This window comes from Rhinopithecus roxellana, chromosome 1 (genome assembly GCF_007565055.1).
Source record: "Rhinopithecus roxellana isolate Shanxi Qingling chromosome 1, ASM756505v1, whole genome shotgun sequence".
Taxonomy (NCBI): Eukaryota; Metazoa; Chordata; class Mammalia; order Primates; family Cercopithecidae; genus Rhinopithecus; species Rhinopithecus roxellana.
In genome coordinates this window covers 99,961,924-99,978,887 of record NC_044549.1, presented here as the reverse complement: position 1 = coordinate 99,978,887, position 16,964 = coordinate 99,961,924, and the positions used below count along the sequence as shown (strand labels likewise).

At 41.6% G+C, this 16,964-nt stretch overlaps 2 protein-coding genes across 3 annotated transcripts in view; one reads left to right on the top strand and one right to left on the bottom strand.

The window, feature by feature from the left end:
• LOC104664428 (wiskott-Aldrich syndrome protein homolog 1-like) overlaps positions 1–8,896 on the bottom strand; it is an 83,629-nt gene extending 74,733 nt beyond the window's left edge. The window contains exons 1-3 of the mRNA XM_010365915.2: positions 8,777–8,896; positions 3,701–3,770; positions 1,440–1,736 (exon numbers count right to left, since the gene is read on the bottom strand). Coding sequence (XP_010364217.2) covers positions 1,440–1,736; positions 3,701–3,770; positions 8,777–8,896 — 487 coding nt within the window. The remainder of the gene's footprint in view (positions 1–1,439; positions 1,737–3,700; positions 3,771–8,776) is intronic.
• Positions 8,897–9,277: 381 nt separating this feature from the next.
• LEKR1 (leucine, glutamate and lysine rich 1) overlaps positions 9,278–16,964 on the top strand; it is a 238,078-nt gene continuing 230,391 nt past the window's right edge. The window contains exons 1-2 of one of the 2 annotated variants that reach the window (XM_010365905.2): positions 9,278–9,341; positions 12,276–12,367. In XM_010365905.2, the coding sequence (XP_010364207.2) occupies positions 12,320–12,367 (48 nt within the window). In that variant the 5' untranslated portion in view covers positions 9,278–9,341; positions 12,276–12,319. Of the gene's footprint in view, positions 10,077–12,275; positions 12,368–16,964 lie in introns of both variants that reach the window. The other variant, XM_010365906.2, reaches the window with a different exon arrangement.

Below are 16,964 nucleotides of genomic sequence, written 5' to 3'. Positions count from 1 at the left end.
GACCAGCCCAGGCAACATAGGGAGCCCTTATCTCTACAAAAAAAATAAAAAATTAGTGCGGCGTGGTGGCGCACCTGTGATCCCAGTTACTGGAAAGTCTGAGGTGGGAGGATCGCTTGAGCCTGGGAGATAGAGGCTGCCATGAGCCCTGACCGCACCACAGCACTCCAGCCTGGGCTGGAGTCTGTCTCTAACATGAGGCTTTTTGACGCTTGCCCGCACAGCTAATACTTGCGTTTTCTGTGTCTAATTAGAAGTTTCCGCTGGGTATTATTGTTGAGTTGGTTGGTACAAGATGTTCAAGACCATGAAAAGATGAATGTAATAGCTTCCTCATGGACTGCATTTTTTTTCAGTTCCTTTGTCCTTTTAAGTAATCTGTTTGTACCCTGACTCTTACTGAATTCACAATTATTCCTCTTGCCAAACCATGCTTCCAGACTTGACTGTATAAATTAAATTTCATGCACGCATATATAAGCCGTGTGTACTGCCTGTTAAACTAAGTAATATAAACACATTGAAGGCACATTTGAATGACGTTTGAATTCCGTGTTAGTTTTTAAACAGTTATCTACCGGGCAAAGTGTAAGAGACAACCATTAACAGAGGTGATTTTCAGTGTGCTTCTTGAAAGCCCATTTACTCATAGAATCCAGCCTCCTAACCATGCAAGTTGCATTTTGTATGGTTTTCTTCTCCGGCTCCCCACCCTCTTAGAATAGTTCTGACGCCCCCATCGGTGACCGCCTGGAAGGGGCTATTCCACCCCCATCTCCCTCTGCTGGAGCGAATCGCCGGGCGGCTGCGGCCACCCGGCCAGAGCCGGCGCTGCGCTGCGTGACTGGCTGTATGTCTCAGCCCCGACGCGGTGGTTATTCAAACTGATCTCATCGCAGGTCGTCACGACACGCGCTTCCCCTCGCCTGCACGCGGCGTGGCGTGAGAGGGGCCTTGGCAGCCGGCCACCCACCCCTGATCCTTCGAGGCCCACGATGAAGCCCATCCTACTTGCAATAATGGCCCCGGTCTCATCCCAGTTGTCAACAAAGAATCTAACCTACACAGCGCCGGCCCTCGCTCCTTTCAGCCTCAGAGAGGCTGCCCCCTCACTGCCCCCCAGCGCACGTCTGGAGGCTGCGCCGGGTCGCTGGGGTCAGTCGCCCGGTAATGAAAGTCGGGCCGGGCTCCCGGCTCCAGGCAGGCGGGGTGAGGCAGCTCCGCGAAGGCCACTCGCTGGGGACCCCTTCCCGGGCAGTGCGCTAGGCCGCCTTGCTGCTCTCGTCGCCAGGCCAGGGCCGTCCGACGGAGCGGGCAGGGAGCAGGCGCCAAGGAGGCTGACTCCCCGCCAGCTGTCCGCTTCTCCCACGTTTCGCAGCCTGAGGTGTTTGCTGTATATCGGGAACGGACACTTTTCGGCGTCAAAATGAGGGCGTCACCTGCTCGAACTAAAGTCGACGGAGGGCGTCGGGGCCGGAGGGAATATGGATTCCTCGCCGGATTACGCGGCGGGATCGGCACGCGAGGCAGGCTCTGGGCGCACCAGGAAGCCCGAGCGTGCACAAAAGCGGCGGAAGCAGGCGGCGGGGGCGGGGCCGGCGGGCTGCAGGCACGCAGGCGGGCGCGGCGGCCTGGGGTTGCGTGACCTGCAGAGCTGCGGTCGCACGCACTTCGTGCTTCAGGCGGCCGTCGCCGGGCGGGAGGTGCAGGTGCTGGAGGGCGGCGCCCGGCTTCCACTTTCAAAACACCGCCGGGGAGGCAGTCACGCTATATTTCTGGGACTGGGAGTGAGTTCACCGGGGGAGGACACGGCGTCCCCTTGTTATCAGAACATGGGTAACATTCAGTAATAAAACGCGCTCGGACAGGATGTATTAAACGAATTGGGAACCGGAGCTGCTCTTTCCACAAGCAATCAAGCTGGGGAAACTTTCAAAGGAAAGCTTTAAATTGCGATGCATGGTGCACAAGTGTGGTTCGTGTGACATGCTTACAGAGAAAGGAACCAGAGCAAAGACGGTGGCTTTGGGACGAAATTTCTGTCCACTCTGCACAAAGACTAATTACAGAGTCGTGATTTGGGGCATGCTCTCATTCCTCCCGGAAGCTTTCTTTGCAGTGTTTTATTTTAAAATCAGAGGTGCCTGATCTCCCTGGCATACTAACTTCAGAGACCTCATTTATATGATGACTCGAAAGCCCCAAGGACATAAAAAAGGTGCCGCGTTTTAAGACGCCAGAATCTAAGTTCCCTCTCAAGATCATGTGAGCAAAAAGTGTTTTGCCCGCACAGATATCTATTTACATAATGTTTGTAGATTTGCAGATAAATCAAGTTTAGAGGGCGAAACAAAAAATGTTAACACCACGATAGTTTAACACAAGAGCACCCAGTACAACTGGAAGTTTGGGAAATTCCACATTAGTTTATTTTCTATGCACTTAAACTTTGATTTGGTGAATCTATGCTCACTTATTTCCCTATTATGACTCGTAGTCCTATGGTGCCTTGTTACACACACATTTATTTTTGTGATACATGTAACATTATAGGAAAGGGGGGATTCTCTAGGGTTAGAATAGACACAATAAACTCGTAGGAAGCTTTCTTAAAAATACATATTCTCATCTCAGCTTACGGCATGTGGGAAAAGAGAGCAGGATTCACTGTTTAATTTTAAAATGTTCTCCCAGCTGACTGATTCTCACGTAAGTACACGTGGGATTTTCTTTTTTTTTTTCCTGGTCTGCCCAGCACACTTACTTTCTTCTGGGACAGAACTGCCTACCCTTCCTGCCTGGATTCTGCTTCTGCCTTTACTCTTCTAGAATGTAGTTAGAAAGGGAGGTGTAAGTGTGTGTGGCCTTGCCTACTTGGTCCCCACAGTTGGTCGAGAGGCATATACCTGACTCAAGCTGAGCCAATGACAAACAACACTTGACTCCTCCTGCCCTCAGTAATTTGGTTAAAAAGATTGCATATCATTCAAGGTGTGCCAAAGAAAGTCATTTCCTGGCAATTTTCTAACAGGAGGGCAGGAATAGATGCCTTCTCCCCAGTTCCTTTTGCTGACAAAATTGGACCGTCAGCCACCACTGCTCTGCCATGTGCGGAGACTGCCAACAATAAAAGAAAATGGAACCAACTTTCACTAAGTGGTAGATTTTAAGGGCTGAGCCTTTTTATGGCTTTCACAAATTTCACATTGCTATCTGAGATTCTCAAAGCAATACTGGCTCCTGCTTTCCTGAAACTTGATTGTTTACTTCTTTTGATTCTATGAGAAGAGATATATATTTATAGAAATAATAAAATGTACATTTAGAATGCTGTTTAGAATACTGGGGTTTTTTTTTTTTTTCCCCTTGTAGTTATAACACTATTTTTAACTTGCTTTTTTTCACAGAACAATTTATTGGGACATTGTACCACATCAGCAAAGAACCACATCATCATTTCTAACAGCTGCACGCTCTTGTTTGAGTAAATCAATGTATTTCACGTTTTAGTATTTCCTATTTTTAAACATTTTAAGACTGTGGTGAATGCTGAATATATGTGCTAATAAGAAAGAATTTTCCTAAAGCCTCCAGCAAACATCTCTTGGAACTTCTAGTCATTATTGGATCATAGACGCTTTCTGATTTAATCACTGGTAAAGGGGAAGGTGCTAACAGAGTTGATCTAATCTGAACTCACTTCTGAACTTGGACTGATTCATGTGTGCTTGGGGTAGGACGAGGGGAGGGCAGTACAGAGGTCTGAATTCCTGAACAAAAGGAAGAAGGAGGATCACATGTCAACTCTAACAGTTTTGAACATTTCAAGGGGTTTAAAACATAATAAATGTTCTAATTTTTCACCCAAACAGTAGTGTTTAAGATTGCTAATTGCTCTACATCATTGCAAACCAGGGCTACTATAATTATTTTAATATTTTTCATGTGTTTGATAGATCTCATAAAATGCTGGATATTTGGTATCAGTAGTTCCTAAGAAAATATCTTTAAGATGATTTGGAATTCATCTAATGGCATTAAAAACACTATTAATGGAGGCAGAATAAAATGACAGAAAAATTTTTATACTTTGTTTCCTGTAAATTCAGTAGCTATCTAAAATAATAGGTATAGAAACATTAACTTCATCTTTACAAAGGGAGAATGAAATCACTTTTACCAATCACTTGTCAAAACAAATGTGAGTTGGATTCTTAGATTCTTCGTTAGAATCCTATGAAAATCTCAGAAATGAAGCAATAATTTCACTAAACCAAGCAAATAATAAAGTACAAAAGTTGTTTTTAAGTGTATAAGGCAGTTATCAATTTTCAGTCTTTGAACTTACTAGCATTTATTAAGTGCTTATTATGACCCATTTATTGGATGCTGAGTTTAATAAAGGGAATTTGGTTAATTTACATTATAGAATAATCTCTTTAAGAGCTATCAGTACCACGTTTTGAGCATCAAATTCATTACAAGAGTGTTCAGTTAGTGGCATTAGAGCTTTATTCTTTTTTTTTTAAATTGAGACAGAGTCTCACTCTGTTGCCCAGGCTGGAGTACAGTGGCACGAACTCGACTCACTGCCAACCTTCACCTTTGGGTTCAAGCGATTCTCCTGCCTCAGCCTCCCAAGTAGCTGGGATTACAGGCATGAGCCACCGTGCCCGGCCTATTCTTTTTGTTTTTTAAAAATATAATAATGTAATAAATACTAAGTTGTATTTGGCACATAGTACAGTTTTGGATAAAAAGCTCTTATCAGTAGTGAACTTACCACAGGAAATACCTTTACAATAATCAAAGGTTTTGCTGTAATGCTTGACTTACTGTTAATATTTGAGGATATTTATCATTTAAAGGCCTAACTTGTCTCATCGGAAATTTTGTTCAATAATCATATTCTCAGGGCTAAAAAGAATTCGGCACACAATTTATTCCTGCACAGATGACAAAGCATTTGAATTAAAGAGAAATGCTATTTAAACATTGTGACATTTATTTTATTAGGTACTCAAGTTTACACTGTACATATGATGGATTTAAAAAGATACAGAGCTTAAACCCACAAATAGTATTTTGTGGTCTAAGCCACCTCCAGAGTAGAGTTATTTGTGGTCCAAAATATGCAAAGCAGCTTTTTAAAGCAGTTTAAAACTTTAAATGTTAATAATGTTAATAGCAGTTTTAACAAACATAAAATGTTATTAAGAAAATCCAATCCACATCTCGGTGGGAACAAAATGTGTTGGGGTAAGTAAAACAAAGCAAGTGGTCCCTTGTGGCTGTTTTTGAAAACTGGAAGCGACATCAGAAAAGTCATGAAGACAGTAAGTGTAAGACAAAGTTAGGTTTACAGAATTAAATACTTTTTGGATATTTACATGTTACTAATCCACTATAGGCTGATGTCCCCTGGGTAGTAGCTGGCTGGCAGAGTCAACTAACACTGTATGTGAGGCCCAAGTGCTTCCTCTTATATTGGGTCCAAGTACACTTCTGTGCTCATGTTAGGCCATGCCCTCAGCCATTTCCATTATTTGTGTGAAAATAAACAATAAGTAGGATCTGACTTGAGTTACGTTTGGAAGGGTTCTCAATTGGATGAGACATTGTGTACGAAGTGCCCGGCAAATAGAAAGAGCCCAATAAGTATTAGCTTTTCAAAAATGTTAGGTTTTTTTCTTTTGTGCGCTTGCGTTGGATGGAACCCAGAAATAGCAGTGAAAGCTGTGGTTGCTTCCAACCTGCGAGGCCTGTTTGTAACTATTTAATTCCCATTTTTGAGGGGACAGAGTTGTACTGGGTTCTGGTTTGCAGGATGAAAATAAAGTTGGGGCTAACTATAATTTTGCCATGCTCCCTTTGTACAGTTTTAAGCTCGCTTTAAAATTAGCAATCTTGGGCCAAGCGCAGTGGCTTACGCCTGTAATCCCAGCGCTCTGGGAGGCCGAGGAGTGTCGATCACAAGGTCAGGAGTTCAAGACCAGCCTGGCCAACATGGTGAAACCCCATCTCTACTAAAAATACGAAAAATTAGCCAGGCATGGTGGCAGGTGCCTGTAGTCCAAGCTACTAGGGTGGCTGAGGCAGGAGAATCCCTTGAACCTGGGAGGTGGAGGTTGCAGTGAGCTGAGATCGTGACATTGCACTCCAGCCTGGGCGACAGAGCAAGACTCCGTTTCACAAAAAAAAAAAAAAAAAAAAAAAGCAATCTTGGATAGAGCTCCTACACTGTTATCAGAATTGCAGGCAACATGCCTCTTGTACATGCTTTTCATGGAGGGGGGGAGGAGGAGGAAACAAAGGAGGAAGCTTAAAACTACTTTTTGGGCCGGGCGCGGTGGCTCAAGTCTGTAATCCCAGCACTTTGGGAGGCCGAGACGGGCGGATCACGAGGTCAGAAGATCGAGACCATCCTGGCTAACACAGTGAAACCCCGTCTCTACTAAAAAATGCAAAAAACTAGCCGGGCGAGGTGGCGGGCGCCTGTAGTCCCAGCTACTCGGGAGGCTGAAGCAGGAGAATGGCCTAAACCCGGGAGGCGGAGCTTGCAGTGAGCTGAGATCTGGCCACTGCACTCCAGCCTGGGCGACAGAGCGAGACTCCGTCTCAAAAAAAAAAAAAAGATTAAATAAAACTACTTTTTGAAGTGAATAAGAAGAACAATTCCTTGATGGATACATATTTACATATTTTATGTAAATTCACAACAGTAACAAAAGCACAGACACTGTGTCCTTATAAACCAACACAAAGTTCTGCAGACCATGTGGAAAGCCCTAGGTTAGTTGCTTTAGAAAGTATATTCCAAAAACTAGAGAGCATTTCCTTCCCCAGGGGTCGCTGACAATATGGGGTTGGGAGGGGGGAAATTAAGGGTCATAAAAAGAAGTTAGCAGCTTAATTTGGTTATTACTGGATAATTTTTAAAAGTCGCAGTAAAAAGCGAAAATTTGCTCAATTAAAAATTAATGGGATAACTCAAACTTTATTCAATATGCCCAATGATGGGATTATTTTAAATTGTACTTCAGTTCTAGTATGGACAGTAACGGGGTGGGAAGAAGGATCAGGGAGGGTAAGTGAGAAACCTGAAAAGACAGAGACCAAGACAAAACACCAACACAGGGCACAGGATTCATGGCTTTTTTTGTTTTTTTTTTTTTTCTTAAACCTAATTTGTAACATCTTGTCACAACACTTCCTGTGCACTTCTTTCAGGAAGAACACCTTTTGCTGCTACCCTTTAAAAAATGTCGTTCTTCATAACTCTTATCCCTTGAAATTGTTACTGGGGTCTACTGCTTTCCAACTTTCTTTCTCTTTGTTTTCTTTTTTTAAGAGACAGGGTCAGGCTCCTTCACCTATACTGGAGTGCAGTGGCCAGATCATAGTTCACTGCAGCCTCAAATTCCCGGGCTCAAGTGATCCTCTCATCTAGGCCTTTCTGAGTAAAGACTACAGGTGTGTGTCACCACACCATGCTAATTTTTTTTCATAGTGACAGAGTCTCACTATATTGCCCAGGCCAGTCTCAAACTCCTGGCTTCAAGGGATCCTCCTGCCTCAGCCTCCCAAAGCTCTAGGATTATAGGCATGAACCACCATGCCCAGCCCAACTTTCTATGATAATGAAAATATTCAATATCTATGGTATATCATACCTACATGACTACTGAGCACTTAAAATGTGGCTAATGCAATATAGCAATGGAATTTTTAAACATACTTTTATTTTAGTGAAATTAGTTACAGGAAGCCACCTTACTGGACAGTGCAGGTCTAAGGGAAATTTACAGTGGAAATTGGTCACAAAGGCAATATGCAGATAAATAAACACAGATGAAATTAAACCACAGAGTGAACTGCAGCCTTGGAACTGGATTTTCTCCGATCCTTAAAGCGTTGCTTTTCCTTATCCTATATACAAAATACTCAATAAATAAAACTAGCCTCAGAACAGAGTGATCTTGCATCAGGCATGCAAATTTCTGTCCCAGATAGGTACCGGTTTTGGTGCCCTATATCTAAACTTCCATTATTACAAAATGACAGCAGTCTTACCTTCACTATCCCTCAGATAAATATGATGAGGATGAATAGCTCTGAAAGTTATTTGGGCTTCTCATAAGCATATTGTACTTGACCACTTGGTTGACTGTCCTCCAGGCCTCTTAATCCTTTCCTCTTTAAGGGAGTGGAAACAGAAACTCAAGGGTAAGCACTGGGGCAAAAATATCAGTCAGGTTGCGTGTACAAAATACATCTGCTAGACTTTAGTGCCAAGGAACAAGGCACTGAAGTTCAGTACTTCCTGGTGTCATTAATCAATAGTTATGAGTAAGCAGTTTGGTGTACTGATACTGCTGTGCGTCATTTAATCATTTATCTAAATCTATAGGTTCAGTTAATTTTCTTTGTATTTACTTAACCTTATTTTATTCAATAGCAAACCAGTCTCTTTGCCTGCTAGAGAGCCATCGATGTTTTCTCTGGTTCTTGGAAGAACTGTACTTGGACCTTATATAATCCCCAGAAAGGCAAGATCTGGACTACGAATGAGTCACCTGCTAATTATACCAATGGCTGCTCCTTCCTTGACCAGTAACAGAGTATTACCCTATCTCGGTATGCTGCTCTGCTTGTCGCGTAGTAGGTCAGTAAGTATTTGTTTTGTGAATGAATGTATGAATAAAGGGAAGTTTGTCACGTGTAAGGGTGGGTAGCCTGCGATAAATAAAGTGTAGACTAGGAGGTCTCAAAATACTTTTTGAACTAAGCCCTTAATCTTCACTACTTTGGAGTAGAATGGAAATGTCACCAACGCCTTCCCAATTAATTTGCCCTTGCTGTAATGACTGAAACCAGAACTTCCCTTTACACCCATGACCCCTACAGGCATCTCTTTCCTCCGCTCAAGAACAGTAACTGCTCACTGCTGTGTCGGCCACATAACCCCAGAGCCGGGGTGAGAGGTAGGGCTATAGGCTCCCGACTCCCGGCAGTGCCTCTCTCCAAACCCCCACGAGGGTGGGACAGCTCCCTCCATCTCAGCAGCTGCTACCAAGCACACGACCCACTCTCGCCCGCCTCATCCCTCGATCCCCTTCCCTCCTTCTCACAGCACTTCGCGTAAAACTAGCCCAGACTTCCCAGCCCCACCATCAGTTTTCCCACTTCCGCCCGGCGCGTGAGGCCCTGGGCGGTGCAGGGGGGCGCTGACGACAGACGTGAGCCATGACGTCGCCGCGCCCTGACGTCAAGCCGACGGGCGGCGCGGTCGCCCGGGAGACCGGGAAAGCTGTTTCACACCCGTCGTAGTCGAAGTCGAGGTGAGGGACGATGGCTTTCCTCAGCCTGGGATGACCCGGTCCACCGGAATGCAGTTCCGGAGTGGAGGCGTGCTCGCACCCGGGGAGAGGACCAGAAAGCTGAGCCGCGGTGCCCCAGCGAGGGCACGAGGTCCCGGGCCTGGACTCCGCCGCCACGCTCTTCTGCGGCCCCTTCCTGCTCTCAGCCAGCCCGCGGGTACCAGGCGCGGTCCGCCTTCCTCCCAGCCCCAGAGAATGCGCGGCTCTGCTTCCTCACCCCCGCACCTTCCTCCTCCTCCTCTTCCGGCCACGGCAGGTCCAGGGGGAACGGGGTTAGAAAGGGACAGATTTGAAAGCCGTTCCAGCAGTTTTGTCTGGCCTTGCTTTTGGTTTCTGTGCGGAAGATCCCGCCGCTTCAGGGAAGTCTTAGGACGTGAACTCCCGCCTTCACGTGCCCCTGACCTGCTCGTAGTGGGGTGATTCACGCCAAGGGAATGGTTCTTTACGTAAGGGCTTGAAAGCTGAACGTGAGTTAACGGCCTAACGTGACACTGGTGTGAGAAACGGAATTGGAAATGAACAAGGACGTGTCTGCATTTTAAAAAAATGTCTTTTCGGTGATCTTGTTAGAGAGGAGGTTCACAAACACCCACGTAGCTGCAGCCACTTATCACTGCACCTCTTGCCAAAGTGCAGTCCACACACGTGCAATGAGAAAAATGAAAGGGACTTGTTTGATAACACACGCAAAACTATGTAAGACTAAATTTTAAAAAATTACAAATTCTCTGTTACCAAAAGGGAAAGAGACCCTTCTTCTTTCTCGAGAAACTTAGTATTTGTGAATTCTTCCTCTGTTTATTTAATATGTATGAAAATCTTTTTTAAAACCTAGGAATGCTTTTCTTGAGGACCTGGAGTCCATTTCTTTAAAATGTAAACATCAAGGAAGATAGGGCCCCAATCTCCTTGTCACTTTGGGAGTTTAACCTACCTGCGTTATTCCTAATTGTAAACACCTGCTTTGTTATAGCGCTATGCATTCCTTAGGAGGAAAGCCGTTAGCTAACACAGATGGTTACCCCAATTACCAGATGAATTAAAGAAGAAATATAAAAGAATGTATAGAACACTATGTTAAGCCTTCTTCCATGAGGACACGTTACCAATTTCCTTGAGAATGTGTTACGGATTATATCTCCTTGACTGTATTAAGAAGAGTGGGATTTCCTTCTCTTTTTGTAACCTCATTAGCAGATTAGCTGTGATGTGCATCAAAGTGTAGTTGAATGCCTAATTACTAATTGTTGTCTTTCTGCATTGTGGAGCATTTTCTGAGTTGGCAGGATATTTTACTTTTAATTTCCCCCAAATAATCAGAACCTGCGAATTCCTCCCCTTCTTATGCTAAGGCCATAAAGTTGGAATAGATTCACAATGAGGGCACTACACAAAAACTGTTCTACTGGTGCTTTGTTTCTACTGTCATTTAGATCCGTGCTCTCAGATAGTTTTATGGGTGAAATTTTAAAAGGATGTTTAGATGGTAATTTTTTGGAAAATTCTCCTAATAGAGTTGAAGTTACTGTTTTATTTTACTGATGGCAAATCCACCGTTAAATGACAAATGAGAATAATGAACCTTCTGGGCTCTTGCCACATGATTATGACAAATCTGCCAAACATCCGATTATGGTTGGACCTCTGTTGACATGGTTAATGATACCTCCATTGCAGACCTCAGTTAACTTTAAGACACATGTCATATTATGTTTTATGTGGGAAGACATAAAGCTCGTTAGTTTTTGGTTTTAAACAGCACCTCGCTGCAACGAGTCTTTGTGCTAACACGAGGAACAAGGAATCTTCTCTTTCACTAGTGGTTGCATCATTTACAGAGATAATGCCACACTATAGGACTTCTTGACAACTACAGTTTTCCTGCTACCTTGCTGTATGGCTGGGGTTGCTGTCTCTGATAGAGTACGTTGCTTCTCCAGTCTCTCTTTTCAAAATCCCGCCCTGATTGAATGCGAACAACCTCAGGAAGCCTTCACTAACTCCCACCTCTCATCTGAAACATAAGATATTTTCCTCTTTTGAATTCTTAGACTGCTCTTGTCTATAACTCATGGTCCTCAGGCCTTCTTCCCTGCTATGGAATTGTGCCTGTATCATCTGACTCTGCTGCCACTGCTCACCCCCTTCTCCTGACTCCTTAGATATGTACAAACAGCCCTCACTCATGAGGGAAAGATTTAAAAAAAAAAAAAGGAACCCAAAGTGCTCCTCCGTTTATCCTCTGTGGTTTTATGAAAGTAGTGACTCACTTTTATATTGAATGGCTTTTATTAGAAAAAGAAAATCTGTTAAAAGTAAAATATCTGCATAAAATTATGTAAATGTCCATCTTAGATAAAATTGGCACTTGACTTATTTTTTGATCAGTCTTCTGTTCAGTATTTGCATATGATATTTAATCTGGTAACTCTAAATTCTCTTTTTCTGTATTTAATCCAGCATTCATGACACAATTGCTTTTTTCATCTGCTAAACTTAAATGCTATATTTTCATACTTTTTCTGGCAGCATTTCAGAAAAATACTTGATTTTTAAAATATACTGAAATGTGTATTTAAAATTTTAGTCATTATGTATTTGAAAAACAATTAGTAGTAAATCACAGCAGAAATTACTATTAGACTATAAAGTTCTAACGAAAGAGAAAATATTCTTTCTAACTTAGCAGTCTCTATAGTTCTCTCCTGTTCTATTGGCCCAATAACTAATGGAGAAAACCCTAATTGTACTTTCTAACATTGAGCTGATGAAATAAGCATCTGTTGAAACAGTTATCACCATTCATCCCCAAATCCTCCCAAGAATTTATAAAGCATCTTAGTTTGAATGTTCTCTACATTATTTCTGTTTGACTGTTGCCATCAATGTTCTTAGATTTCTTTTTGCTTCGAAGCTCTCTTACCATATTTTGGGAAGTTATGGATCACCACATTCCTGTGCATGCTTTGCCTGAAGAAATCCAAAAGGTATGCTATTATATTGTGTTGCTACAGCCTAACAGTGGGAACATTTAGTAGTTAGATAATTCTGAAACCTAGAGGAGTGAATTCATTAATTTTGGTCATAGGATCTGAATGAATTGGTGGAGTGGGAGAGGGAATAATTATTATCATAATGAGCAGAATTGTAGAATTCAATTCAGTATAAAGAATTTTGCTACTACGAAAGAAGACATATATCTAATTCCAATACAGTATTTGACCAGGTGGTTGTGGAGCCCTAGTGAAAAGCAGGCGTCAGAAATGTCCATGTGTGTTTCAGTGGGGCTGGATTTCTAAGCCTCTATTATGGTTTCACCAACATTAATTCTCAGTACTTACTATGTGCCAAGCACTGTTTTAAGCCCTTTTTATGCAGTTGACCCTTGAACAACATGGAATTAAATTGTGTGGGTCCACTTATATGTGGGTTTTTAAAATAAATATATTGGAAAATGTTTTGAAGATTTGGAATGGTTTGAAAAAACTCATAGGTGCACCAATAGCCTAGAAATATTGAAAAAATTAAGAAAAAGGCATGTCATAATGCATAAAATGTACATAGACACTAGTCTATTTTATCATTTACTACCATAAAATATGCATAAATCTGTTATAAAAAGGTAAAATTTATCAAAACTTAAGTACACAGACAACAGACTACATGGTGCTATTTGCAGTCAAGAGATGTAAATAAACATAATGATGAAGTATTAAATTGTAACTACATAAAATTAACTGTAGTATATACTATACTAATGTAATAATTTTATAGCTACCTCCTGTTGCTTTTGCAGTGAGCCCAATAATTGTGATTATCTCCTTAAAACACTGTGTGATAATCATGGCCATGTGAGCAGTTCCTCCCTTCAGGAAAAAGTGATCTTGAAGTTCTGTTGTATTTTTCATCATGTTTAGTGCAATTTCACAATCTTTGGGTAACACCAAAGGACACATTTAGCATGCCACTACCTGATGCTGGAAGTACTTTCAAGAAGCAGAGAAAAGCCATGACATTACAAAGAAAAAGTTGAATCGTTTGATATGTACTGTAGAATGTGGTGTGCAGCTGTGGTTGCCCACTATTTCAAGATAAGTGAATCCAGTGTAAGGACCGTTATATATATCTAAAGGAAATTTATGATGTTGTAGCTACAGCTATGCCAACAGGTGCAAAAACCATGTACTTTTTGCAAAACCCCTTATAACGAAAATCCAGTTTTTATGTGGGTGCAGAATTGCTATAAGAAAGGCGTACCTGCAGACTCTAATATGATTCAAGAAAAAACAAAGTCATTCCACGTAGTGAGCAGAGAGTGGTGAAAAGTCTGGGATGTTAGTGGTTGGAGGAAATGGGGAGGCTGGAAATGGAGTAGGAAATCTAGAATACAGCCAGGTGTTGGAGGATCTTGGATGCCCTGGGAAGGAGTTTGGATTTTAAGCCACAAAGGAAAAAAAAAAAAAAACATCATTATATGGCAACTTACAAAAAAAGGTGAAAGATCTAAAGCTGGATAATTGAATGCTAGCAAAAGATGGTTTGGTAATTTTTGGAAGAGGTTTGGCTTAAAAAAGAAAAAGTCAGGATAACAGGAGAAGCATCTTTTGCTGACCAAGACGCAGCAGACAAGTTCCCAGATGTCATTAAGAAAATCATTAAGAAGAAAGGGGGTTTTGGTTTCTTTTTTATTGCTTTTGTGTTTGTTTTGTTTTTTTGCAGTAAAGAAAGTTTAATTGATATGAGGCCACTGTGGCATGTAATCAAATCAATCTTGAAAAATTAACAGGCTAGGGATTTTCAAGGATAGTTTGGCAGGTGGACTGGGGCTAGGGTATGGGAGCTGCTGATTGATTGGGGATGCAGTCATAGGGGTGTAGAAAATGGTCCCAGTGTGAAGACGGAGAGTCCAAGTGGGACATCCGTCATTAGAAATACAAAAGCCTGAAGAAACATCTCAAAAGGCCAATTGTAGGTTCTACAATAGTGATGTTAATTACAGGAGTAATTAGGGAAGTTGCAAATTCATTGGAATAATGGCTCCTAGTCATTTACACCTACATATTAGCAGAATGCAGACCCCTCTAATTCTCTTAACCTGTTGGCTAAAGTTTTACAAAGATGGCTTAGTTTAAGGGATATTATTTAAACTATAAAGTTCTCCCAAAGTTAGATTGGCCCACACCCAGGAATTGTGTATTAGTCTGTTCTCATGCAGCTAATAAGGACACACCTGAGACTACGTAATTTATAAAGTAAAGAGGTTTAATTGGCTCACAGTTCCACATGGCTGGGAGGCCTCACGATCATGGCTGAAAAGCAAGGGATGTCTTACATGGCGACAGGCAACAGAGAACTTGTGCAAGGGAACTCCTCTTTATAAAACTATCAGATCTTGTGAGACTTACTATCATGAGAACAGCATGATAAAGGTTCACCACCATGATTCAGTTATCTCCCACGAGGTCCCACTCATGATGTGGGAGTTGTGGGAGCTACAATTCAAGGTGCGATTTGGGTGGGGCACAGCCAAACCATGTCAAAAGACCAAGAGCAGTTTGGAGGTTAAAGGCAAGACTGAGTTGGTTAGGTCAGAATTTTCTCACTGTTACAATTTTTGCAAAGACAGTTTCAGTCCCCCTCCTTTGGGTTTTATCATACCTTATTTTTAATCTGTGGGTTATGGAAATGGAAAAAGACTGACCGCCACTGTAACTTCTTCCTGCTCATAGGGGCAGATTTGGAGTAGGAATTGCCCTCAGGGTAAGAGGATTGAAACTGTCTTGTAATTGTTGGTATGTATTCATGTGTGCCAGGTTGAGGTTCCAAGGTCTGCATAACAAAACATTGGTGCTCTTGTCCACAACTTTCATACAGCACTTAAGTGAACAGGTGGATGATAAGACAAATAATGAGCCCCAGCATAAGGAGAGAAAATCCTCACTTCAGGAATCCCTGTAGAACTGACCTGAAGCCTTAAGGGATACAGGTGATTGACCCCAAGAATCAATCAGATATGGGGTCATTAGCAGAGACCCAAACATGGTGGACAAGGCTGGAATCTAATAACAGTTGTACTATAGTTTTTTTCTGAAACAAATTTTCTCTCTCCAGTTCCCCATTTCTACCAAACACAAATCTTAGTAGGACCAGTTTATTTGCAGAATAAGTTCCAGTCCCATTATATTTGGCCTGTTTATTTGCATAAAATGCAGAAAGAATAGTTATTTGCCACATAGATTCTTTTTCTAAAAATAATTGGTTTTGTTGGAATTTATTTCACAAGGAATCTCAGATTAGACCTTTTAAGAGTCTCTAGCCTGGCCAAGGATTCATCTGTGCCTGCAGATACCTCTATGAATTGGGTGAATTTCTCTCTTCTTGAGGTCCCACAATGACTTGGGATTCCTGGGTCTGTCAGAAAGTGACATTCTTTATTTACTACAGGTTAGGAGCCCTGTAAAGGACAAGGTATGAGACCAGTATTTCCAAGGGGCTGTTATCAGATCAGTAAGTCAACCTCAGTTACTCAAAGCAGCCTGAAACCATGCCATTTCCAGTCAAAGCCTTGGTAAAATAATCAGTATCTCCAGTTGTGTCCTGTTACAGAAAGCAAAATAAAGCAAAACAAAAAGCAGATTCTTATTGAACTTATGCAAAAAACTATATTGCCATATGCTAAGAATACTCACAATTAGTTTCAAAATTCTGGAGAAATCAGGTAGAGAGAAAGAAATATCCTCCAAAGTTTGCAGATAGAAATATGCTTCATTCAATTGTTAAAAGGTATAAACAGCTCAAAAGGAAAGTTGTTGTATTTTTTGACCCTGAAAAACAAAAAGGATCAGAAATATTTCAAACAGTCATAGATTATTTCATTATTCTCTTAGTTCAGACCATACAGTTAATTCCTGTTCTGTTTAATATTCATGAACACATCAGCTCTTCCTGAGAGTCCTAGAAGTTTTTCCCTCTGTTAATGGCACAATCTTTAAAGATATCAGAAATGTGCATTCAAGAGCACCTGTTAGAGTCCCATAGCTGATTATAAAATCACCTTTTGAGAAGGATCAAAGTAAAAATAATTTTGGATGACAAGAGGCTTAAAACAGCGATGGTTTAAGACTTAACAAGGAAATTTGGTTATTTTTGTGGCATACAATTTAGTATAACAGTTATTACTGATAACATATGCTAAGTCATATTGAAATTATAGGAATCTTGCACAATTCTGGAACACATACCAATAACACTTTCATATAAATACAGCCCAAAGAAAGCCAAATACCAATTCATACTTGACAGTGCTCACTCTATAATTTCAACATGCCAGATAAGCCAGATGTCTCTTTTGGACTTCAGGGGACCTAATATTGAAGAAGTTAATGAAATCAAAAGGACTTAATTTAGAACTTGAAATTTTGATTTTGGAAGGTTTGTCAAATATCAAAGATTTAGAATACTTACTGTTACAAAATAGTAATCATTATTGCTTACTCATTTAGCAGAAGTGATAACTCAAAAATTTCAAAAGGCAAAAACCTAAACAGCATACCCAATAAAGATAGCATGTGGCTGCCTGAGTCT